Raw genomic sequence first — 25,615 nt, forward strand, 5'->3', positions numbered from 1 at the left:
GACAGAAAGAAGGGAGCACAGAGGGCTTTTTGCTGCAACGTGTTTATTATGTGCCAAAAACTACACCACAGCTTACTCCACGCGTCTGTAGGAGAGTGCAGTCTTGCCTGCATATACTACAATGAGGTAGAGACTTCACACACAGCTTCACGAAAACCCCACAAAGAGCAGCTGGGATATGCAACAATGCAACATCAGCTCAGCAGGAGAGAGGGAGAAATTATGACACTGGTTCTTTGGCACACAGCTTCTGATAGAGGGGAAAGTAAAACAAAAAAATAAAGTTCTCAAATCCCAGCAGCATTTCAGTCAACTGCACCGTTACTTCATACATTTCTGAAACAAAAGGAAGAGTACTTGTCCCCTCTAAGAGAAAGGGCTCCTATGAACCTCCATCTGTCCACCGAAACGCAGCCCTTTTTTAGCTAGTTACAAAAGGAAAGTAAGTCCTGTGACTTTGTGATTAAAAACCTCTATCAACCCCCCTTAAGTGCAACAAACTATTTAAAACTATATACAGCAGCTCAGAGATCGTTTATCCGGTCCAGTTTCCAATCCAGAAATCCTGTCCTGTTTCTGTTGCAAATGCCTCGATTTACAACTTCCCGCCAGCAGCCCCCAGACACAAATTGCAATAATGTTAAAAGCTGCCAGGAAAGAAAAATCTCTCATTTCAAACGACTTAAAAACTGTTTAAGAGTGTAAAAAGGAACTGGTAAAAACCCTTGAGCGTAAAATATGAAATATGATTTGGTTTAAATGAAGAGCAAAGTCTCCTTGTTGTTACAGTAAAAAACGCCAGCTGAACATTCAGTTTATGCCGTTCAGATGGGGGTTAAATGAATGGAAAGGCACTGTATGGCAACTGCAAAAAAATGGAGCCAATGAGACCTGCATTATTACCATCAGTATTGCAAGGAATGTAAAAAAGCGCCTTTAATAAATAAAAAACCTAGGTGAAGGCATCTGCATAAACACCTTCTCAACACGCGGCCCTTTTTGCTTCTCGTCAAACTAGGAACCAAAGTCTGGGAACTGCAGAATCACTTGAGGGGGCACTCCCCCCTCAAAAACCCCAAACAAAACCCGACAAAATTCACTGTGCATTAGTGCAGAAACAAAAAGACCAGCAAGTGCAAACGTGAATGTAAGATTTTCCCATTAGTCCTCAGGAAGCGCGTTCCCAGCCTGGGTCTGGCACCAGCAGGCACGCTCGTGCGCTCTCCACTTGGCAGGTTAACAAAAGGACTTTCCCCCGCGCCCGCACCCCGACAGCCGCTTTAGCTGGAGTCCCCGTTCTTCTGGTTGCGCATCAGCGGGCGGTGGTGACGCAGGACCTCCATGGAGTGCTGCCAGTGCCAGCAGGAGCGGCAGAAGTACTTGAAGCAGATCTGCAGGGAGAGCAGAAGGGAAACAACACCGGTCAGGATGGGCTGACGGCTTCCTCTGCGCTCCCACAGCCAGCACCACAGATCTCCGAAGGCTGCGTGGAGCCTGGGGCTCCTGCTTCAGCACCTTGTCCTCCAGGCAGCGCTCAGCAAGGACAACGTGCAACCCCAAACACCCCAGCTGTGAAGAGCAGAGCCTGCTCCTCCTTGGAGGAGGAGGAAGCATTACCTGGTCCCTGCAGAAGAAAGGGCCAGGCTGAGCACTGCAGACTTGGCACATGGAGTCTTCCAGGTACGGGTCAATCTGAACCTGCACCAGAAACCACACAGTCAGCACAAAACAGAGACAGGGCAGGCCCAGCAGGACCACCCAGAGCAGCCTCAGAGGGACACGGGGCCGTGCCGGTCAGGATGCCTCCAGCAGTGCCACCCATCACCTACACATTCAGCTCTCCGGGCTGCCCCTGCTCCTCTCACCTTTTTAGTAAACTTGGTTGTCTTGATTTCTACAAACGCAGCAGTCACTGCCTTCAGGTAGCTGCGCTGGTTGTTGAAGGTGACGCGGCCAGACCCTGGGAGAAGCCAGAGCAAAAGTGTTAGTCCAAGCCGGCGCCCAGGGGCAGAAACTAGAGGGTGGGAAGCACTGAGTGGCTGGTTAGGATGTGGCAGCGCTCCCAGGAGCAACAGCAGCAAGCTCCATGCCTGCACCTGAAAAAAGCTGGTGCTGAGACAGCTCAGCAGCTTTTATTTTAAGCCTCCCACTCATCCCAGAGTCTTGCATTTTGCATCCTCACTGGCAGTCAGCAATGCTCCTGCACCACTTGTTTCCAGCCAAGTTTTATTATGCTGCAGAAAAACCTACCCATGCTTACCTACAAGTTTTCTTTGTTAGCATAACAAGAACTCTGACTGTCACACAGTGCTCCTGTATGCTGGCAGCTGGAGCTGAAGGCATCACTCAGTGTATGTTTATGCCTCGTCCAGGCCACCCAGCCTCTGTCCTGCAGTGCTGGGTGGATGCTGGGGGTGCTCTGGGCATTAGGCTGTACTGGGGAACCACAGCTGGGCTCAGGGGACTCCTCTAAGAAGGTCGCGTACACCTAGTGGGATCCTAAAAGCCACTTGGGCAATGGCTCTCTTCTGACTCAAAGGGCTCATGGCCCCTTCTGAAACTCCTCATGACCACAGTCAGACACCAATTTATCACACAACCTGCCTCCAGAGGGATCATCCTCTGCCTGACAGCACTCAACATGAAGGAGGTTGCTGCCCTAATGAGCGTTCTGCTAAGCCAGAGACAGTCAGGGGAGTCTGGGGCAGCGTCTCAGCACAGGAGACTTCAGCCAGCCTTAAAGGAGGGGAAAGCACAGTTCATTTACTGAGCTGAGTTCATATTGCTACAGCTCTAATTTTGCAAGGCTGAAGTGCTAATCTGCTGTTCAGAGCCAGAGATCTCTCTCACTGGAGGGAGCAACCTGAGCTCAGCACAAGGAGGCTTCAAGGTTGTGCTCTAGGCCCTCACGCTGCCAGCACAGGACAGCTTGTTGGGCAAGGCTTCAGGAATTCATCCACGGTCTTATGGGAACTCAGAGCCTGCTTGAAGCCTCCTACCTCCGCTCCCCACTTCTCAGGACTATCCCCCGAAAGCCAGTTCAACACCATAAGCATATCATAAACCCAGGCCTTGAGCACAAACCTTGACCAGAAGTCCAAAAGCTGTGTAAGGACAGTGCTGAGCAGCATCTCAGGATTGGTGGCAGCTGACTGGCTGTGCTCAGCACTGAACCAGGACAGAAAGCTCTTCAGCAGTGCCTGAAGAGGTGTCAAAAACCTTGAGCTGCTGTAGAATAACACAGAACCTTCCAGTTGCCAGGCTGTCAGCACACCCAAGGCTTGACTTGCATCCCTACATCCTTGGGGGATATCCACTCCCAAGGATGGCTGCCTGTCCTGCCAGCTGCTTGCCACCCAGAGCTCCCCAAGGGACCACGCAGCAGGCACTGCTGCAACCTGGGCATCTCCAAGGGCACCGCAGCAAGGTGAGCACTCACCAATAGGGTACTTGTGCTTGTCCGTGTCAATGCCAGCGTAGATCACCCCTCCAAACAGGTCACACATGACGGCTGCCAGGGCCTCCGCATTCAGCATCCCATGCAGAGCCCCTACAAACACTGTTTTGCTGGGGTCCAGCCGCTGGGAGGGGCTGCGCACGAAGTTACTGTCTGCCAGCACCCACGGGATCACTTGCACCTGAAACGATGTGTAAGCAGGTCAGGCAGACAGCAGGAACCATCTCAGGCCCTCAAGACTTCACCCCTGATTTGCAAATGCCTCTTTAATTATTGCCATTCAGGGTCCACATCCAGGGCACAGCAGCCCTGGAGCTCTAGACACCAAGAGAACACAAACACACAGCACCCTGTTCTGCTTTCAGCCAAAGCGGAATCCAGAACACTGGTCCACTGGGGCTAGCAGCCAGGGAACAATCCATGCATGACCAATTTTACCTACTGCCTGCACCTATGTTCCCAGCCCAGAAGCCTATTGTTGGAAGGGATTGATGAAACCACCCACCCACTGCCAACTCCAACAGGAGCTTCCATCTGCTAGACAGCTGATACAGGGCTCTGAAGAGGAGCAGCTTCTGCCAGAGCTAAATCACCAGGCGCAGAAGTGCTGCCAATAGCCAGACACCAGGAGAGCTGTCTGGAGCACAATCAGTTTGCGCCTGCCTAGGTGAGAGCAGAATCTTGATTCTTTGATTCTATGAACTTGTAAGCAGTACCTGATCTACATTTAAGGCCCCACTCCAGGGCAGCAGCTGCAGGATCTAAAACATCTGCTTGCAGTAAGCACTAAACTCATCCCTTCTGGAAGCAGGCAGGGTTTAATAAAGACCAGAGCATGGGAAATGTCTCTGCAGATGAGGGAATGCAGAAGCGATGGGCTTGCTCACCTCTTTGCAGCGCATCCTGCGGCTGGACATCTTGAAATAGTACTCACTGAGCCCATCAGGGCTCAGCAGGTCCTGCGAGCACGCCTGCAGCAGAGCACGCACAGATTTCTCCGATTCAAACACCAGGTACACATACCCTTTGGAGGTAAAGGTAGAAGAACAACATTAGGACTGTGGTGAAGGACAAAGAGGATCACCTCAGTCTGCAGAGTACTCTCTCAGTACTTTTAGCATCTGCACTGCATCTATGTTGCTCTCTCCGACCCCTTCTTGCAGGAGGCTGCAGCTCAAGTACTACAGGCAAGATCTACTAGTGACACACAGAGCTGAAGAAGAGCCTGCCACTCCATCAGAAGATACCCATGCTCAGGGTCATCTATGTCACAGCCTCCTTACATGCACAGCCACATCTAGCCATGACAAGGGACCACAATGGGCCTGGCCGCAGCACAGGCAGTAGGAGAGCAGGTTTGGCTTTGCACATCAGATGTCTGAGCCCAAACATTTCAATGCAGAGCTTTATATCACTGTCAGTGCCCAGCACTCTGCATCTCACATTGCTCTGGTGACCAAGCAAGGCCATTAGACACTGCCAGCCTATAAACCAGTCACCATGTTTGTTACGCTGTAGCTCTTTACTGCTTACGCATCAACCCAATGACTTCAGGATTTAGCCACAAGGCTGTTCGACTCACTGGTACCCACAGCTTTCTGCAATCTTTTGCATTCACCACACACACTTTATGCCAAAGGTGTGTGCGTCTTGGGTGCCTGCACTGGCAGAGGAGAATAGCAGCCACCACCAGAGCAGAATGGTCCCACAGTGGGCTCCAGAAACACCAACAGGTGTTTTGCACTCCAGTGCTTCAACCCATCCCTGCTAGGGACAGGCAAGAGGTGACAGTGCTCTGCAGCCCTGGTGCTGACTCAAGTGAGAGTGAGACATTTACCCTAGGGTGCTCTGTACCATCCAGTCACCAGCATGCAGCCATACCATCCCAGCATCTGTGCTGTAACATAGCATGGGAAAAAAGTAACCCTACCGTGTCGCTATTACCTTTAGGCATATTACCTTTGGGAGGGCAGCGCGGGTGTTTGCCATCCTTACCAGGCCACTGCACACTCAGTGAGCCAAACCCACGGAAGGCGTTGATCAGTCCAGCTGCATACAGCAGGAGAGAAGTCAGTGTCCTTACAAACAGCTACACCCCACATTGCTCCACCTCCCTGCCTCCCCCATGAGCTGAAGGAGCTGGCAGCAGCACCTCAGGGAGAATGGAAGCCCACCTGGTGCCCAGCCAAGGCAGGAGCACATGGCTGCAGGTCGCTCACCTTCTGTGATGTCCCACGGGACTCCCCCTAGGAACACCTTGCAGGAGTAAACGGGGTTCTTGTAGTTTCTTGGGGGCAACTGCCCACTCCAGGTGCAGGTCGCTTCATTCACAGCTTGGACAAACACAAGCAGAGCTCAGAACAGGAGCACGCACCTCCCGCTCCCCCATAACTCTCCAAGCAAATCCCCACAGCTACTGAAGCCAGCTGAGACCCACCACTTGAATTACCTGCTGCTTGCCTGTGCAGCCTGGCTTCTCTTTCAATACTGAAGGGGTCTTCTGGAGAGTCCAGGAGATCCCAGGAAGGCCACGCAGAAGCTCCAGGCCATCTTTTCGATGCACTGGCTGGGGGGGAAGTGACTGCAGCCAAGGCAGCTTGATCTTGATCCATCCGTGATCCCATTCCCATCTTGAGGGGGTCTCTTGACACCCCACTGAGGGGCAGGAAGGGCAGAGGCGGAGAGATGCGAAGGCTTGACTGCAAGAGAAAGCCCACATAAGAACCAATCTTCCAAGCAGGACACAGCAGCACAGACTGGGTCAGTGAGATAGACGCTCGCCTTGCTTGCTGGCTTCCAAATTTAGCTGCACTTCAGGGAGCTTGAGCAGGCTAGACCCAGTTTACTCTAGAAAAAGTGAGCCTACAGAGGGGTACAGTCAAAACAGAAGGGCAATAAAAGGCACAGAATGGAGCTCAAGAGGAACCCAGGCTGGAGGCAGCTGCACCCACTGACGCTGTAGTCCTGCACATCTGCACTCCCCAGAAGTGTGGAGATGCCACAAACCAGAGACCCAGGCTGCAGAGAGCAGACGCGGGGCCCAAACTTACAATCAAGTCCGAGAGGTGGTCAGAGCCCGAGCTGAACCCGCTGGTGTCTGAGTCAGAAGGGCTGCTGGAACGCGAGTCCAGGAGGGAGCGGGAATCCAGGCGGGAATTCCTCAGCGTCGGCACGGAAAACTTTTCTGATATGTCTGAGCCAATGGGGTCTAGGGGCAGGAAACCAAGTGGGGGCTTCCCCAGGACATTCCCCAGAGGGCTACTCAGCATGCTGAGAACTGCAAGAGAGAAACAGCCCGTGTTTTCGAAGTCAAACTTGTGTCCAAGAGCCAACAGACAAGTTTGCAACACATACTTCCCCACGCAGTAGGTTTTCCCTCCTGCTGTGGAGGAGAAAGGTAAGAAAATGCCTTGCTACAAAGCCAGAGTGCTGGAACATCCAAGGATGCTCAACTCTCAGCGCCCTGCTCTGCAGGCCAGCATGACAGGGAAGGCAGGGTGCACTTGGCCACACAGGATCCCACGGGGGCATGGCCCCAGCCAGCTCTATTCAAGAGGAGCGAGTCTCAGCAAGCTGAGCATGTCCCCAAACCCAACAAAAAGAGCAAAGCATTCAGAAATGGTTTTAATTATTCAGAGGCTGCAAAACAAGGCAGCCTGCCCTGAAGCTTTCAGTTTTCAGGGAAGTGAGTTTGGGATCCACTTGATAGCCTCTGAACTACCCGATCTCAGAAGGTCTTCACCCAGGTTTTCAGGAGCTCTTGTAAAGAAGTAGTAACAGTTCACAGTGCCCAAACTAGGTAAGTAACAAAGAAATATGCTATTACACTGAGGTACACTACGACACCAGCACTGCCCCAGAGTCAGGGAAACCTGCTCGAAGCAAGTAGCGGGGACATACCTGCCCAAGCCCCACACCTGCTGGAAGCTGGCATCTCTACTCTCATGCAAAGCAGTAAGGAATCTCAAAACATCAACAGAAAACCCAGTCTGGCACTGGCAGGTTCCCAAGGAAATTACTCAAGGCAGAACTGATCCACAGGAGCTCATGGCTGTATCCACAGCTTTCTCCCCCATTCGTAGGGCTTTACCCCTGAAAGTCACCCTAGCAAAGGTACCAACCCCTTCCCTTAAACACTTCAGCCATGGCACAGGGCTGGACTAAGCACTGCGCTAAAAAGGGACTCAGAAACAGACTGTCTGCATGGTAAACTAACAGGGAGCTTTTTGAATATCTGCTCAACTCTCCCCTGCAGCAGAGCTCACACCCAAACCAGCAACAGTCAGAGCACCCCACAGCCACAGAAAGCCTCAGCAGTACTTACAGTCAGTGGAGCTCAAATGGAGCAGCGGCAAACTGAGGGAGAGCTGCTGCAGACAGCTTACAGCTGTGAGGAGGCTGCTCCCTCCCCGTCACAGCACAGAGCAGGGCAGAGCATCTCCCAGCCCAGGCAAGCCGCACTACGCTGGTTTGCCGACTTCTCTGAAGCCACGTGATCGCGTTTAAAAATACAGCCAGCGTATTGTTCAAGGGAGACAGCTGAATTTGTTAAGCAGGCTCAAAAATCTGATTAGTCACTAAACAGTACAAGAGTCAGAGCAAAGCAGCCAATCCCACAGCCCAAGCCTCCCGGCTGGCAAACACTCCAGTGCTGATGCCCTCCTCCCAGCAAGCAACACAGCCCTGCAACTCCTCTCCTGGTCACAGCACTACCTTTGAAGTCACAGGACCAGCACCTCAACCAGGTTGCACCAGCAAGGGTTCAGGGGCTCAGCAGAAGCTCCCTGAATTGTTCTGGGGAGCTCAGTAGTTTCACCCTCATTCACGCCACCATGCTGACGTGCTAAAGCCACTGCTTATACATTTGCTCCCACGATTGCTGGGTTGTCACTGCAGCTAGGAAAACAGTAAGACCAGCAGAAATGCCTGCAAGCAGCAGGACTGCTGGCCTTTTAAGGGGTCAAGTGCTCAGGCTTCTGAGAAGCACGGGTCAGCTGAGTTGTAGCACCTACCACCAAACTGGCTACAACCGATCTCCCATTCTGAAAGCACTGGCATCCTGCTGTTAATACAGATGGATTTTATTTACTCCAGAAGCTTCCTAACAGCTCCGCATGCTGAGCTTCCAGGAGACCCCACAAGACCCCAGATGGTCCAAGGGCTTGGCAGAACACAGCAACCCTCAGGGACATGAGGAAGAAGAGCTGCAAACCAGGCTCAGTGATTGCTCCTCTGCATTTGTCGAGCAACCAGGTTGCATCCCCCAGAGCCAGCCTCTGCAGGTAGCCTAGGAAACGTTGACACTGGAGACCAGATCTTGGTTCCCTCTGCACACCTCCACTGCCCCAGAGCAACCAAATGCAGCCAGCTCTAGCTCCCTGCACTCAGATAATTTGGGCCACTCAATAAAAACACCATCATTTCCAGGACATTGCCTTGTCCCTCCCTCCTGTAGAATAGGAGAGTTGAACCATCTTTAGTGCATAAGCAAGACATATCAGCAATTTCTGGTATCCAGAGCATCCCTGGAGATCCTGAAGCAGAACAGCAGACAGATAATACTTCCCTCCCTCTCCCCCCACTTCGTCTGAGCAGTGAAGTGCAAGCAACTAAGTATTTTTCACACTTATGCTGGAAATTTCAATCTGAGGGTCAACATGATTCCCATCCACAGCAGCACCAGTGTCTGGAGCACAAGCAGGTCACAGAAACCTTCTGGAACTTTTCAGGCCTCTGCTCGGAGCTGCAGGAGAGGCACATGCCAACTCTCCTTTGCAGGGGACAGCAAAACCGACAGCTTTTAATAGAAACTCCGGTCTGACTTTTGACTCACTGCTGCAGCTCTAATGACTGGATTTGGAGCCAGCATGCTCCATCTCTGAGCACATCAGCCAAACACTGACAGATTTAGGAGCAGTCTTGACACCAGTGTGGCACTCTTCCATACATCAGGTGCTCAGGTCACTCTCTAGAGAACGTGCATTGGAGGATCTAGTCCTGCACGTTGTTAGAGCTTCTCCTAGTAAATACCATCAGAGCAACACTGGTGCTATGTATCCTCTTCATTCCTACACCATCCTGGAGCTCCAAGACGGAAGCATCTTGAATCCATCACACCCAAGATGTCCAAGCCACATGTTTCACAGCAGAAGCACACAGCCGCAGGCTCAACTTTTTCAGCTAACTCTGTCCTGTAGACCCCAGTTCACCCCTTAACTCTTAACTCATCAGCCATTGAACTGCCACATTTAATGTGAACTTACCCTGTCTCAAGCTCCACCACAGCAGGCTGCAGTTGGTGACACATGCCCTGGGAAAGGCACCCCAACAGCAAGACATTCAGCACCCAGTGCAGCCCATCTCAGTTTTTATACTTCCATGCTCCAGCTAGATTTGCAATGTAATGCACTTGGCATTAAATAAATATGGCTTTCTTCCCTGCATACTATGATTTACAGCCACTTAAGGATTAGACCTTCCTGGTAGTTTAGACCGAGTCTATTTTACAAGAAGTGGATATAAAGATGAGCCCCGCACAGCCAGGCTTACCACTACCAGTAGTTTAGGGAAGGACTCATGGCAAATAAAAAACCATGTTACCACTATGCTGATAACAAATAACGCTTTACTGCCTTGAGTAAGACCTGAAGATAAGCACTGGTGACTGAATTCTTATTCCTGACAATAAAAAGGTCTGCCACTGTTGAGTTGTACTCCCACCAATGACTTCTGCCTCTGCTTCAGGCCGCAGGAGGCCGCACAACAGAACAAGCACGTTCAGCACAGATGCAAGCACAGTAGCACCTCTGCTGCATGGTGCATCAGTTCCAGACAAGTCGTCTGGAAAATGAGCCTTGCCCAGTGCAATAACACTCATGTCACACTTCTGCATCCTTTTTCCTCAAGATCTTCCCCACAGAAACATCACTCTCAACCCCCTCACAAGCACAGGTAACCATGGGCACATACAAGACACTCCTGCTGAGCCCAGCAGTATGCCAGGCCCTGAATCTCTGCATTACAAGCAATGTCTGGGACCTGCATGCTTGATGTGCATGCGCGAGACGCTGCTTTTGGCAGTGGCACCAAGCACTAGATGAGCACAGGCACCCACTTTTTGAAGTCACGCTCTGAATACATACTGCAGCCTTTGAAAGCTTGTTGCAGGGCTGGAAAAAGCCTATTTAGAAGGGACTAGGACTTGCACGAGCAGGTCAGCAACACCGAGCCCTTCAGATGGTGGCTTCTGCAGGCTGACAGCACTGGCAAGGCTAGAGAAAGGGACATTTTGGTCTCCAGATACTACTTATCCTGCAAGCCTGCTCCACTGCCCTCAACTCCTTGTGGATGCAGGGGTAAAGAGATGAATAGGAACACTTAACAGGACAAGCAGGGCAGAGGGGGTGGCTTTCAGAGCCACAGTACTCCTGCTTCTACTTGCTGACACCTGCTGTGCCCGGAGGCTGCAGAGGCATACACACATTTGAGGCACAGTGGCAGAGGAGGGAAGCAGTGTGATCAAGGCCCTGGAGACTGAACACAGTGCAGTTTCTTTGTCATTTGTCAAATAAGCCTGTAGAGGGGAAAAAAAAAGGCTGATGTCCCAAACAATAGCCTGCTGCAGTTCCAGAAAAACAGCTCGTCTGCAGTTTCTACTGCCCAGCCAGGCTCTACCCTGGTGGGGTGGGAGCAGGCTGAATGTTTTAGTCAGCCAAAAAGCAGCACCTCCTACAGACACTAAGCAGCTTCATGGCATGAGAAACATTTGCATGTCTGAAAGGCAAACGGGCACCTTAACCACCTCCTACAGCTACAGCTAACGCCTCTGTAGTCACAGCAGCGATGCAGCCAGACAGGCTGCCAGAGCCAGTTCTCGCCCTTCCACCAGCCTGCTCACCACAGGGATGGGGCAATCCACACTGCAGACTAACCCGAAGCCAAGTCTTAGCACTTCTTGCCTGCATCCACTGAGCCTCACACTGCCTGGGGGAGCCAGTACACCTGCAGCCACAGAAAAGAGAAAGAGGCAAAATCTGCAGCAGACAAATGCTAATGACAAAAAACCCTTCCTCCTAAGCAAAGCAGCTCCAGGACCTGGCCCAGAGAGGTGGAAGGGGATCTGCAGCCTTACAGGTTCAGAGCTCACCTGAGCCAGACCCAGCACCACTAATCTGAACTTGGATACCTCCTGAGGATTAGCTCAAATCCACCTCATTCCATTATTCTCCCCGTGACTCCACACTGAGAAAAATCACTGCCATTATGGGAAGAATCACCTGAAGTCAGACTGTAACATCGCAACAGAAGTCTCAGTCGTCTCATACCAAATGCCAACAACCAAGGAAAGCAGTGCCCAGACCCACAGATGTGATCTGCCTGCAGCAAACAACATCTAAATAGCAACTATCACACAGCCCTTTTTGTTTCTGAACTACAGAAGAGGAACCTCTGCTCTGACAGATTCTTCATTTGGGACAAAGAAGAACTGAGGATATTCAGGCAGCTATTTCTGGTTTGCGACAAATGGGGCAGGGGAATAAAAAAAATGCAGCATGATCCCACAGCTAAACCGCAGAATTAGAGTCAGGACACCTGAGGTCTATTCTTGGTTCTGGCACCAACATGCTAAGTCACTTCCCCAGCATGCCCTGAGAAATGGAAACAACAGCAGAAGTAGGAACAGAGGCTTACTGCATTAATGTTTGTGAGCACAGGTCCTCCTCCTGCTCTGAGCAAGCAGGACCTGGTTGACAACACACTCAACTGCTTCTTCAGGCAGGGAATTTAGTATGATATTTCTGGGAGGGGAAAACAGATGCCCAGGGTAGATTTAAAATCTGTAAGGACAGCTAGAAACAATTCAGGATTTTACAAGCATGCAAGCAAAACTCATTAAGTAGATTGCCACAGCTGTGTCTTTAAAGAGATCAGAACACTGAAACACAGCAAGGTCTAACATGCATCAATCCCAGAGAAATTTAAAAGCTAACATATTCAGGTCAAATTCCACACAACAAGCCTCAGATCTGCAAGCCTCAAGAACAAACACTTCTATATTTAAGTACTGAACTCCTCAATTATCTGCTGCAGCATCCAGGGTGCAAATTCTGCAGCATATGTTAGCTTCTGTGATAACAAGGCTGAGGCTGACTCATTTTCATTGCTCAGCTGCATCACAGTTTGTGGGGGTGTCAAGTGAATCGGGATACCAGTCTTCAGAAAAGTTCTTCAGAAGACGTCTGGGTAAGGCAGCAGGCTGCAGCAAAAGAAGAGCAACTAAAGACAGGCTGCGGTCCCAGTCACAAGCCTGAGCTGGCAGCAGCACAGCCATCACCTGTGATTCAGCGGTTTTGCCAGCACCTAAGGGAACACATGCAACAGAGAAGCTCCAAGAGGCCGACACCAGGTACCGAGACATGGCACTGGCTGGAGGAGCCCTGTCCAGCAGCAGGGCACTGTCCCCATCCTGTTTACTCAGTCCCCTGTAGTCCTTGTGGTCACAGCTCCAGAACCACTGCGCTTTTTGGGAGCAGATATTTTCAAGCCAGCTCAATGAGACGCCCGTGATTTGTCTCAAGCCGGCAGCCAGGCAGGTTCAGAGCAGCCACGCTCCAGTAGTTTTCCCTCTGCTCTGGGCAGCTGCAGCATGGATGAGAACTTCCAGAAGTCCCTTCCAACCCAGCTTACCAAAAAACCTGGAGACAACCAGCCAAGAGCACCGCAGAGGGTCCAACAGCCCCCCCCTTACAGCAAGGGAGCAAGAAGTTAGCTGGAGGGATTTCAGATGCCACAAACTGACCGAAGACTCCCCTGCTGTCTCACCTGCGCCCCAGTGCCTCAGCAGCAACAAGTCATCCACAGCCTCAAGCCAAAGGTGCCAGCAGACCAAGCCTCTCACACCTGCTCTGCCCAGCAAGCATCTCTCCCACTGCTCAGACATCCAGCGGCACACAGGTTGAAGGAAAACCTACCTGCCTTATTTTGCACAGTTTTGGGGATGAATATTAACCTTGCACTCATCCATTACCTCCAATGGCCAGGCAGCAGCAACAGCCCCTCGGGATGCTCTGAAAAACGCAAGACGACATCCTTCCCTCCCAGAAGGAAAGGGACTCTTGTTGGTGCATGCCTACTCCTGCAAGCTGCCTCCAGCAGCAGACAAGAGCATGCCCTGATCCACATCACCTCTTGCTCGATCTAAGCAGAGATGCTGGTTTGGTTTCTGTTCAAGTTGCTCATCTACTTGCATTTTCTCTTTTACAGCATCAGCTCAAGTAAAAATAAGCCTGTTTGGGAAAAGCTGCTCAAATGGAAGCTCTAAAAACTGGATTAAGAGCAACTTCCACTAGAAACCAATTGCAAACTCAACATTTTGATACTTGTTTTACTTATCTGATACATACTCCATTCTGCTAAGGATCAAATACAGCTGCTACATGAACAGCCTGCATTTGTCAAGTGCTCTGGGCCTTCTATTCCAAAGCACAGCCAACAGCTGAGAAATCAGCCCTGAAGTTGCTGAAATATCCTCAAGACACAAGTGTGCAGTGAGCATCCTCACTGAGTGTGTTCTCCAAAAAGCTCTACAGAAGCTATGAGGGTGTGGGGCAAGCTTTTAGTAAGGGCACTACATAGGTACTGCTCAAGTGCAACTGCCATGCAGGAGACCACAAAAGTCAAGCCAGCTCCCAGCTTTGAGCACTAGATATGCTCCCTTACCACATTTAATCGTAATTAATCTCCAAATATAAGGTAATGCAACTGTTTACACCCCACTAGCATGCCCTGAACAGCAGTCAGACTGCCCCAGAACGACCAAGGCTTAACAGAGAGCCACGAGCAGCACATCCTCTTAAAGAGGTGAAAGGATATCGAGAACGCAGGATTCAGGGACCCCACTGCCAGCAAGTCTTTGGCTACCACAGCATGAGCCACACAGGTTTGACGCCAGCAAGAGGGTGTCAGAAGAGAGAAACATTTTGTTGAAGCTTGCCCATCACTAGGGATGAGAAAAGAGCCCTTTTTGGATACCCCAGTGCCACACAACCTGGAGTTACCCTGATGCCTAGCTCTTCTCACTCAGAAAGCCTCCTTTAGCACTACAAGTTAAGAAACAGAACAGACACCCAGGGGACTTCCTCACCCAGATCCTGTCCCTCCAGGGGCTGAGCTGAGCACTCAAAGCAAGCAGCTCCAGCCTTCTAAAAAGGGCAGTGACTACTGCATGGTACTCATTAGCAACAGCCACCCTAGACTCATCATCAACACTCAGTGACCTCAATCCTGGTCTGTGCCACAGCTACAGAGTTTGTGCTACCCCACAGAAAGCTAGGTGCTTCCTGTTTCCTTCTGCCAAAGCCAACCAGCTCTGGAGAATGGGATTTCACTGTTACCTGCTGCCACATATGTGGCATTCTGAGGACAGTCTGAAAGCAGCCAGTCCTGGGGGAGCAGATCACAAGTTCTCCTTGCCACTCACAAGAGATTAGGCTAGGAGTCCATGGAAACAGCTATGCTTCCTTCTGTGCAACAGCTCGTCTTTCAAGAGGCATCCTCCTTCAGGAGATGGGGTTTTGTCTGGCGGACTCCAAACAGAGGCTTCATCTCTCTGCCATGCAATGCACAACAGCTTGCCCGCAGCTACGGCCCAGAAGATTTCAAGCAACCACAGATAATCAGTACATTCGTGTTTGTTGAAGAAAAAAGTTGCTGTGCTGTAGGAAGCAGGAAAATTGAGGATTGAGAAGAACTACCTCAGCTCATTTCCCAGCACTGGAGCTATAACCTTGCAGGATGAGATGGCAGTAGAGGGTATCTATGCAGTTGGAGCTGCAGCCTCCAGAGCAGATCTCAGATCAAGATGGAATGTGCTGCTGCACCAGGGTGATGCTTAGGAATTTGGTGACATTTCGGAACTGCTTATCTGTTCAGGCTGTCCTCACCCAAAGAGGGTGCTCTGGCCTTTGGTAGGCAAAGCCAACAGCAGCGATATCCCAAAGCACTGATAGCAGCACGTCTATCCTCTGAGATAGAGGAGTGCAGTCTCAGAGGCTGGTGATCTCCTAAGGGAAGCTAGAGAAACAAGCTCCTTCCGTTTACAATGATGGGAATAAAACAAAGGCTAAAAATGACCCCAAGAACTGCTCATACCTGGGCCAGAACCTGTCAGCCAGTAACCAGATGCAACACAATGACCTACAGGACAGATACCCAGACCAAGCTCGGGGAACAGACAGAAAACTGCAGTGCACTTGCTAACTGATAAGCCCCACTTAACAGACTGGTTCTAGGATACTTTCCCAGTAGGTATGCCTGCCTGTCCAATATGATAAGTTGAGACTAACCCTACGCAGGGCAGACCAGACAAGTCAGCCCAAGCTGCCAGCAAACACTGTCCAGGGAGACAGGAAATCCACACATGGATCTGCTCAGGTGCTGCTGTCAACAGTTCTTGGGGCAAGAACTAGAATGACACTGCACTTGCTTGTGCTCCCGTAGGAACAAGGAAAATCAAGGGTACCACTAAGGGCTGTCCCATCTCACTTGCCTCTGTAAAAACAGAACTTTATGCAAGCTGCTGCCTGCTGTAGGATACTTGAAAGAAGGGGAAATGCTGCCTCAAGAAATGCAGCTGGGATTCCAGGACTGGAAGTTCTTGAGGTCAGTTTCCTGCAAAAACTCCTCCCTAGCCCACAGAGCAGCTGTCTGTGGCTGGATGAAGTACCTCCAGCCTGACAGATCTAGTGGCAGCAGTGGGTTTGATGTGCCTTTTCTGCTATGAGACAGCAGTTCACTCCTACAGCCAATAAATGCAAACAGCTCCAGCCTGCAGCAGCTGCTGCCTCCCAAAGAGGCTCTCTCAGACACCAGCTTCAGGGACTGGCAGTGCAGCTGGCACACTCTCAAGGGCTAAGGACACATCCTCAGCGCATTATGGCACTGCACCCAGAAGGAAGGCACACTGCAAATAGCCTGGTCTGGACACAGGCATTTCAGAACCCCTTTGGCAAGGGGGACTGGAGCATACAAACCACCCTCACTATGCCTCAGCATGGGACCCAGTCCTGCACCACAGCATTGCTGAGCGTGCACAAGGTGACACCCAGAAGGTCTGCAGCCAGCAGGTCCTTCCTTTTGGCTCAGAGCTCTGCACTCACAGCAGAGGAGGTACCAGCTCATCAGTACTCAAGCACAGGCACTGCAGGGGATCACATTAGCAGTATTTTTAGCCTGATTGTTAGGTTTTTACGTGTAAAAAAAACAGTTCCACACTTCTAGCCACCTCCCTGTGGGTCTGTGCAGCTGAGTCACTGCTGGAACCTTCCAAAGGTTGGGTGCCAGCAGCACAGCAACACCATCCTTCCTCAGCCCCTAGACACAGCCCATGGTTAACATGCCTCACTTGCCTGCGAGATGTCCCAATGGAGATGCCCAGGCTGCAAGGCCAGGCATTGGGAGCACCTAGACATGACAGCATCCTGCTTATATCCTCCCTCTTCCAGCCATGGCACAGCTAGACCACCTGTAAATATCAGCTGTTGGGACCTGGACAGCTTTCAGACACAGGAGCTCTCCTTTGCCACCCAGAGAGGAGCCCTGAAGCCTTTCTGGAGAGGCTCCCGAGCTACACAACCTACCAAGGAGCTCTGCTTTGCTACTCCAGGGCCTTCACGGAGCAAAAAGCTTTGGCTCTGCAGACACAGGTGGTGTGGGCAGGCTTGAGCAACATAGCAGCCATGCACAGATATCAGCATTTCACTTCTCTACAGCTCCTGGAGCAGGAAATGAACACCCAGGCAGGCCAACAAGCACTTCCGGCCTCACTACTGCACATCCTGAAGGTAGGGAGGGATGGAGAGGGGTAAATGCCATCTAAGGAGCATGACACACCTGGCCTGAGATTCCTCTGGGGAAGCAGCACAGTTGCATTTGAGCTGGCTTACACTCCAGTCATCCCCACCTCCTATTCTGAGGGAATACCGTAAGTAACAAGTGATGGAAACTGAAGTTATTGGTGCAGATGCCTTAGGACAGGCTGTGCACAAAGCTGTTTATATCCTCATCATCCCATGATGTTTCAAGCAGGCAATGACCAAAGGACATGTAGCAAGAGCATGGTATTCCCTTGCTCATTAGGGGAATACCTGAAGACCATGTGCTACTGCAGAGCAAGACTAGAGCTGCTGCAGCCTGACTGTAACAAACCTGAGCACCTGTGCTAGGGCTCACACTTAGGCTTGCATGCTTTGCCTTATAGAAACTGGATGCTGGTAGCCCTGGAACTATCTACATTCCTAACAGTAGCAACTTCATGCCTGGAGCCTCCCGTGTCACCCCAATCTGTGCAGAGATGCACTGCCCTTTTAACAAAGCAGCAGCATGCTGCTATAAAGAGATGAGTTTCTGTAGCAACCAGGCTGAACTTGTACAAACTCTGCCAAAGCACTAGATCTTTCCACAGACTGATACTTGAAAGAGCACAGCAGCGCTTGCAGAGCTGCTCTTTGCAGCCCTGGGGGGCTGGGAAATAAATTAATCCCCCTCTACCACAGCTAGCATCCCACAACCAGGGAGATGCACCAAGTTCACGCAGGCAACACCCCTTCCTCCTCATGCACACATGCAGCTTTACAGAGGCTGGTGCCTCTGCAAGAGTTCTGACTCCTGCATGGCACTGGGTGCTCCCAAGAGCTCCCTACCCCACCAGAAGTGGGAAAGCAGACTGGGCAGGACCGAGGGAAGGGCAAAGCAGCAGTAAGTAAGGCCACTATCTCACAGACAGTGGATCACACAGGTTTGCACTGGACCACAGGAGTTAAAAACAAGAAGCCATTCTGTTCTGTCTACACAGAGCAGTCATTTAGCAGAAGCAGGAAAGGGTCTCTCCAACTGCTGCAGGCAACCAGGCTGAAGTTGCACCTACCACACCCCAGAGGCAGAGCCGGGTGCTGTCATGGCAAGGGGGTCCCTCTCTAAGCACACATCCTGCCAATCACCAGGGATTTTTGCTGGCTGCGAAGTTGAGCCGTCCTCACAGCTGGCATGCTCAGCTCCTAGGCACCACACCCCCAACCCACCCAGGGAGAATGTTCCTGCGCTGTTGTATTATTCCTCCACCAGCCCAGACACTTCTGCCTGCAGTGAACAGTCAGCAGAGCAGAGGGGGCTGTGGCACAGCTTCCCAACTCAACCCTGCCCTCATCACATTACACAAGCACTGGGGGTTGTTAAGCCCCCACGGGTAGTTACAAGCACCCCGTTACATTCAGCATTAGCTTAAAAAGAGCAAGAAAAAAATACAAATTAAACCAACAACTGTGGCAGCATGTATCAGCAGACTCACCAGATTGTGGGCTAGTTTGTGCTGCAGCATCAGAGTCCTGGGTGCTCCAAGGTCTGTCCCACCCTGTAAGGTTGAGGGACTGCAGGCCAAGGCACAGGTCGTTGGTGTCAGGGAGGCCACGGGAAGACTCTTGCGTGGATGTGGGGAAAAGCATCCTGCTCGCCACTGCTTCGTCAGAGTCCTGGAAGTCTGCTCAGATGGAGAACAAACAGAAGCTGGAGAGTTCAGGGCTGCTTTTTTCTTTCAAAAGGAGTTTTCCAAAGCGTTAAGCCCCACAGCAGGTCTCGTACTGCTCTGAAGCTGCTGCCAGCACAGCCAGCAGTCGCACCCCAAAAGGGAGGGCCACCATATGTCCAGAATCTAGCCCCCCACCCCCCTCAGCCCCTCCACCTTCCTATCCCGCCTGCATTACTGACTGGGTCAGCATGTGACCAGGCTGCTGATGCTTACTGTGCTGACAGTGACGTCACTCAGCCATGCAACAGAACCGCATCAGCTCTTACAAGATAGAGGTAAGAAGAAAGGATGGATTCCCCCGAAAGAGAAGGCAGCAGGCAGGAGGAGGGAAGGGGCACAGCTCTGGTAAGCCAGGCAGCACAAAGCAGAGCTCCACAGCAGCAGACAGCAATCCCCCCAGCAACGACAAAGCAGACAGTTAGTTTGAGTGCTACCCAGCTCTCCCGTCCCCGCCTCCCTTCCACCCACAAAACCCAAAAAACACTTTAGTCCTGGACAGCCTCCAGCTGCTGGCTCCAATTCAGAGCCCAACGCAAAGCTTCACAATTCTGCTAGCATCATCTGTTCGGCTCAGCTCAGCCACTCTGTCACCCTGACTCTGCATTGTTTACCACTGAGTAACAAGGATAACCTTCACAACCCCCTCCCCCCCACCCCAAACTACTGACAAGGAAGCATGTTATCCTGCTCCAGCCTGTATGAGTGCAGCACACCAGTCCCACTTCCCATCGGGATTTTCCACGGCCTATTTCCCTTCCGCCTGCTGGTCTCCCCAATCCCTCCCCTCCCTGCACAAGCCCACAGTACTGGAGACAGCAGGCTCCTGCCTCAGTTTAAGCCTGTGCCAACAGCCCAAGGAAACACAGCAGGTTCATAGCCTGCAAATTCCAGCTTAGTGTGGGATCTGGGGGCTGATGAAACCACACGATGCTCCAAAAATCTGAGTCAGAGGGTATTTATAAGCTGGCTCCTCGGTGGTGGCAGCTGTCTCCTCCTCCCCCTGCCCCCTTCCCTCCCACCGTGCCATCATATGCGCACCCTGCACACTCCACTCACAGTCACTTGCAGCTCCAGCCCATCACGTTATCCCTCACGTGCCATCCCAGACAACCCAGACTCCTTTTTCCAGCTCACCCAGCACCAAGGTGGGGCCCTCACTTTCATCCTATGGTGGTTTTAGGAGCCCAAGCTCCATGGTCAGGATGCGACAGAATAAAATAGCACAGGACTTCACTGGGATAGCATCCACACAGCTTCTCCTGCTTCCCTAGTATTACCAAGGCAAGCTGCAGCACCAACTCAGTCACATTTCTACCACGCACCTGTAACAGCAATGAGTATTTTTCTGGCAGTATCACACTGCATCAATTCCTCCAGTACAGTTTTTGCTTTTGGACAGGCCCTAAAAGCATTAGCAACCCAGCTGTAGGGAGAAGAGGACAAAGGCACATTGCTCAGACAACTCAGTTCCCACAGCAACCACAACTTGCCCATATGAATATGCAGGATTCCTGTGATTATGGCAATGCACAAGTGCTCTGCTCAAGCCCACAGCCCTGCCAAGAGCAGGCCACCTTCCCTGTGGCAGCAGGATCTCATCAGGTTCTCTACCATCAAGATAAGCCCCATCACACAATATTCTGGCAAGCAGGACATGGGGCAGGAGGGATTCATTTCCTACAGAAATTCAGCCTGAACAATCACAACCTCAAGTCAGTTGCAAGTAACGTTTGGCAGGCACGTAGTTTGGCTTTGCATCCCGACGCAGCCTAACCCAATGCTTTGCCGCAGACTTTTCCAAGCCCAGATAGCCAGCCTCAATCGTTGCAACCTGGACATCTTCCTGGAAATGCCATGGGAACCCAATCATGCTGGCAGAGGGAGCTGTGCTGCCACACTGAGCTTGTGCCCAAGCCAGCTGGTTTTGTTTCAGCAGCATTCTGAGGTCCTTAGCACAAGACTTCTTATCGAGCTGCATCTCAGCACAGGTCAGCCCTTAGGTTCAACCCCACCAGCTGGCTTACCCAAGCTGCAGCCACCTGTCCCCCACCCCTGCACTCCCCACTCCCACCAGCCTAGGCAATTCCCCAGCAGGGCTAGGGAACCCATGTAGCCACACGACCAGGAGTTAGTTTTAGCCTTTCCCCGATCTGGTATGCAGTGTGGCTGCATCAGACAGGCATTTGAAACAGGAAAATACTTAGGAAATTACAACCTAAGCCCACATGGAGAGAACAAGGCACTGATCTTGAAAAGTGAGGAAGAGGTGGAAGTAGAATGGTTAAGCACACCTGCATTAAACATAGCCACACGGAGGTCTCCCTGCCCTCCCACTCACTTCTAGCAGAACACTTATACAGAGGGTTCCACAAATGAGGCCCTGAAGAGTAGGGCATACATACACGACTGGGGTGCAAAGCAGAAAGGAAGGCTCACTGACACTCCAAGACATCCTGGTGTGCAACAGCATTGCCCGAGGCTGACCTTTTAAATCCAATCCAGAGAAGCAGGAGGCAAAGTGAGCATTTCTAAGCCCACTGGCTTACAACAGAGGCACCCATTTGCCTCTATTCCTCTAGTTTCAAAGGCTAGGAGTTGCATCCATGAAAATTAAGCTTCTCAAATATGTTTTGCGCACAAGATTAAAACAAATCTTCAGCAAAAGCCTTTAGAGGATGAGCCAATGGTACTTCTCAGGTACACCAGGGATCACTGAGGGCTTACGAAAGCTCTTGTTAGGCATAAACCTACTAGTTGCACAACTAAGCATCTTCCCTGTAATCTGGAAGATTCCAAACTGAGAAATTTGGTGCCGCATGAACCATCTCACTAAAGGCCTCTGCCTTATCTTGGTAAACACAAGCACCTGAGCAGAGAGCAACCAACAATTTAGGAAGCTACAAGGGGCCACAACAGAGTCTCCCTGCTTCACCTACCTTCAAGAGGAACAAGCAAGGACTGCTGCAGGACTACTGTATCAAAACCTGAATGACCGACCACCTCACCAGCACAGCAGGTCAGGAAACCCACAGGAAGTCTGCTAGACCTCCAGCACTTGGAATATATATGTCAAAAGCAGTAGACATTGCCTCTTTCAAGGGCACACAGGTACCAAGTTTAGCTATCCCAGCTTTGCATACCAGGCATACAGCATTTACGTGGGGAAAGCAGAATGGCCCTCAGTGCAACTTGGTTGCAGCTTCACTCTGGGTGACACCCTGCTAACCCCAAATAAGCAGGACCACATTCCAGATGACAATTAACAGCATTTTATCCCCTCATCCCAGGTGCCACACATCCAGTACTCCTTGCATGTATGCTGGTGGCTGCAGGGCTGTGAAGAACACAGGCACTCACATTGTAGTACCATGGAGTACTTTGTGGGCGGCTCAATAAGAGATGCCATTAGCTAACTGCAGTTGAGAGTGGGCAGGAAGCAGATTTAGTCTCGGTTTGCATTTGTCCTTTAGTTTTTCTTAGATAAAGCAGATACTTGGAATCATTAAAGGCTGATGGGCCACGGCCAGCAGCTTTACACTCACCTTAGCACCTCAAGCCACTCCCACCCATGGAAAATAGTTTAAGCATCTCTCAATCCCCTGCACAATGGATGGTCAATTTACAACAAAATAATGGCTATATTTGGGGTACTTGTAGCCATCTTAAGTCTGCTTGTTTTAGTTGCCTTTAGCTGCAACTCAAGTCAGTTTAGCCAGGTGAGCAAACAAAGGCTAAAGAGAAGGAGCTTTACTTGCTGTTCTGCTTAATTAGGCTGGACATTGTAACTACAGAACAGGCTGGCAATTTCCAAAGCTGGTTTAACTTTCTTAACCAAATCTGGCAGCAGCACCTTCCACCCAGCAATGCCTGGCTTTCAAGTCTGGTAAACAAATCCACCTGAAAAAGCTGCGCAACAAAAGCTACCTGAAGACTGGCTTTGCTCACCTCCTTACCCAGACTGGGCTGAGCACACATACCACCACGCTGAGGAAGCTCTGCCTTTCAGGCTGGTTCTCTAGAGAGAAGGAGGTATTTGGAAGCGATCCTGTCTCCAAAGCCACCAGACAGGTTCCAAAATTACACTGCCACACTGCACCCTTCAGCACCAGCCTGACCTGAGCCTTGTGTCTGGGAAGCTCCAGGAGCAAGCACCAATAAAAACACACGGCAGTCAGGGCTGGACAAATTTAATCATTTTGACAAGGCACTTAAGTTCACCAAGGAATATCATCAACTGCAAACTGATTATACAGATTTAACAGTAGGTATGCCTAGGTAAGTCTCCAGCAGCAGCCCCTTTGCCATATAGTTCTGCCCAGAGCTGGATAACTTTCCAAATGTGTCAGAAATAAGCATGAATGAGGCTTTTGCCGTATGTTACTCAGTCTGATGTCATTTTGACCAGCACACCTTGACCATACTAGCGAAAGGCCATGAACTCCTGCAGTCCCTCCTTCATCGCGTATAATCCTCTTACTGCTGAATGGCATTGCTTAAACACACAGCCAATCCAGGATAAATTTAGTTTGACCTGAGGAAACAACTGAGAAGCTTGAGGACCACAAACAGATTTAAAGTGCAAGGATCTCCCCTGCTGGAGCACATCTCTTCCCCAAGAAACTTTAAGCAGTTCCCAATAGAGGCAGCACCTCCCAACATCTTAGGTTTACTACTCCCTTAACCTTCCAGCACATCAAGTCCAGATACAAGACTGACAGCTACTCTCTTAAGGGACAAAAGAGTGTAACCAGTTCAACAGCAGCCTCAACAGAAGCATTAATAACCATACCACTGACCTGAACCAGTTAATATTCACTATGCAACCGCTCAAAAGCTGACAGCGTATCTCCCAAGCTGTTTTACTAGCCATGCCAGGTATAGATCCCTACCTAGAAGGGAACAATCCACACTTCCTCTGGCATTTCTGCAACACCAGTGCAAATCACATGGGCACATCAGCCCTCAGTGCACACAGCTAAACCCTTCAATATTCAGGAGATTAAGCTACACTGGAAGTTATCTGGTAGCAGTCACTGTGCTAGTTCAAAACAAAATTGCACCACACAACCACCAGATCCACCCAGACACCAGTTTGCAGCTTCTTGTACTCACTTAATTAAGAATACCTGCCACCAACAGCAGCTGCAAAGGAAGCCTGCCTGTCTACAAGTTTATCAGCTGGTGAGATTTCTCCTTCCCATTTTGTTTTGGGACACATCCAAAGCACCAGTTTGCCTCCAATAATGGTTTAAGTGTTCATTAATCCCATCACTCAGAGGCAGGAAGAGCAATCTCTCTCCAGAACCCAAACCCTTGGCACGACCACTGCTGCACTGTGCTCTGGGCAGGTACATTTTTCTTGCAGACTTCACCCACTCTAAAGGGACAAGAGCACATCCTTCAGTTACACTAAAGTAAGCCTGGGCCCAGTGCTCTCCGCTTTGGCACATAGCCTCCTGTTCCAAGGCAAATTAAGTGCAAAGCAGGAGACTGTTCCCACTGCCCCCAGCCTGCAGGAAGACTGCCACACTACTTCCACAGCTACATCACCTGGCAAGACGTCACGCTTGCTTTTTGTGATGGGAGTGGTGCAGACACCACTGAAGTCCAAAGAGTTGTCCAGCATGGCATTTATCCTGCGGAATATATCCGCATTGCTGCAAGTGGAAAGAGCAGGGGCATCTGGGCTATCCCAGCAGTCCTTTACGCTCCTCCCTCTGTCTTCCTTCTGGAAAGAGAGAAGGAGCATCAGTAGCAAGTAGGGCGGTGAGTAGTAGCCTGCTTTTAAAACTCATATTAGCTTTGGCTCACTTTACTGTCCTGGTTTGGGAATAAGTTCCCCATCACCCGGGGGCAACCGCGCAGGCAGGGGATGCTGGCTCCAGTGCTACGGCGCAGGGGTGAACCCCCGCCCGCGGGGCCGCTCCCGAAGGTCTCCTCAGCAACCGCTTTCCCGCCCAATCTCCTCCGCGCCCCGCTCCCGCCCAGCGCTCACCCCACTGCCAACGTGCGAAGTCACGTGACGAGGGAGAGCGCTCCCCCTTCCTTTCCTCTCCTCCCCTCCCTTCTCCCCCAACACCGCGCATGCTCCCTCTTTCCCTCACCGGCGGGAACGCCATGAGCGCTGCCGAAGGGGGGCGACTCTCGAGGGAGCGGCTACAGGCGGCGCCCCTTCGCCCCGCCGGGCTTTTATGCGCCGGCGCGCATGCGCGCAGCACCGCCTCGCGCCCCCTCGGGCTGTTGCCTCGCGCCGGCTGGTGAGGGGTGGTGTGCCCTGCGCGGCCGCGCGCAGCTGTGCTCGTCAGCGTGGCGTGCAGTTGCACCTGGCGGCCTCCCAGGGCTCCCTCCCCACACTGAGCAAGTGCGGCTCGGGTTGGAAGGGACCGTAAAGATCATGGAGCTCCAGTTCTGTTGCGGGCTGCCTATCCCCAGCTCAGGCTGCCCGGGGCCCATCCGTGGCCTTGTCACCTCCGGGGATAGGGCACCCGACCACTCTGGGCAGCAGTGCCAGCGCCTCACCGCCCTCTGGGTTAACAGCTTCCTCCGCACATCTCAACTCCATCTCTCTTGTAGTTTAA

At 51.4% G+C, this 25,615-nt stretch overlaps 1 protein-coding gene across 7 annotated transcripts; it reads right to left on the bottom strand.

Annotated features, from left to right (window-relative positions):
* Window positions 27-25,294, bottom strand: CPEB1 (cytoplasmic polyadenylation element binding protein 1). 7 transcript variants are annotated; one of them, XM_021406710.1, is made up of 12 exons: window positions 24,849-25,012; window positions 24,588-24,765; window positions 18,801-18,989; window positions 6,508-6,734; window positions 5,907-6,156; window positions 5,677-5,790; window positions 5,402-5,506; window positions 4,345-4,481; window positions 3,440-3,638; window positions 1,866-1,960; window positions 1,618-1,698; window positions 27-1,391 (listed from the first exon to the last, which is right to left on the bottom strand). In XM_021406710.1, exons 1-12 carry the CDS (start codon window positions 24,879-24,881, stop codon window positions 1,281-1,283), a joined length of 1,719 nt encoding a protein of 572 aa, XP_021262385.1. In that variant the 5' UTR covers window positions 24,882-25,012; the 3' UTR covers window positions 27-1,280. The 7 variants fall into 7 exon arrangements, with proteins under 7 accessions (XP_021262385.1, XP_021262387.1, XP_021262388.1 ...); XM_021406712.1 differs by lacking the exon at window positions 24,849-25,012 and adding an exon at window positions 25,142-25,294 and having other exon boundaries at window positions 1,281-1,391; XM_021406713.1 differs by lacking the exon at window positions 24,849-25,012 and adding an exon at window positions 25,142-25,156 and having other exon boundaries at window positions 1,281-1,391; window positions 5,417-5,506.

Source organism: Numida meleagris, chromosome 9 (assembly GCF_002078875.1).
Source record: "Numida meleagris isolate 19003 breed g44 Domestic line chromosome 9, NumMel1.0, whole genome shotgun sequence".
Lineage (NCBI taxonomy): Eukaryota > Metazoa > Chordata > Aves > Galliformes > Numididae > Numida > Numida meleagris.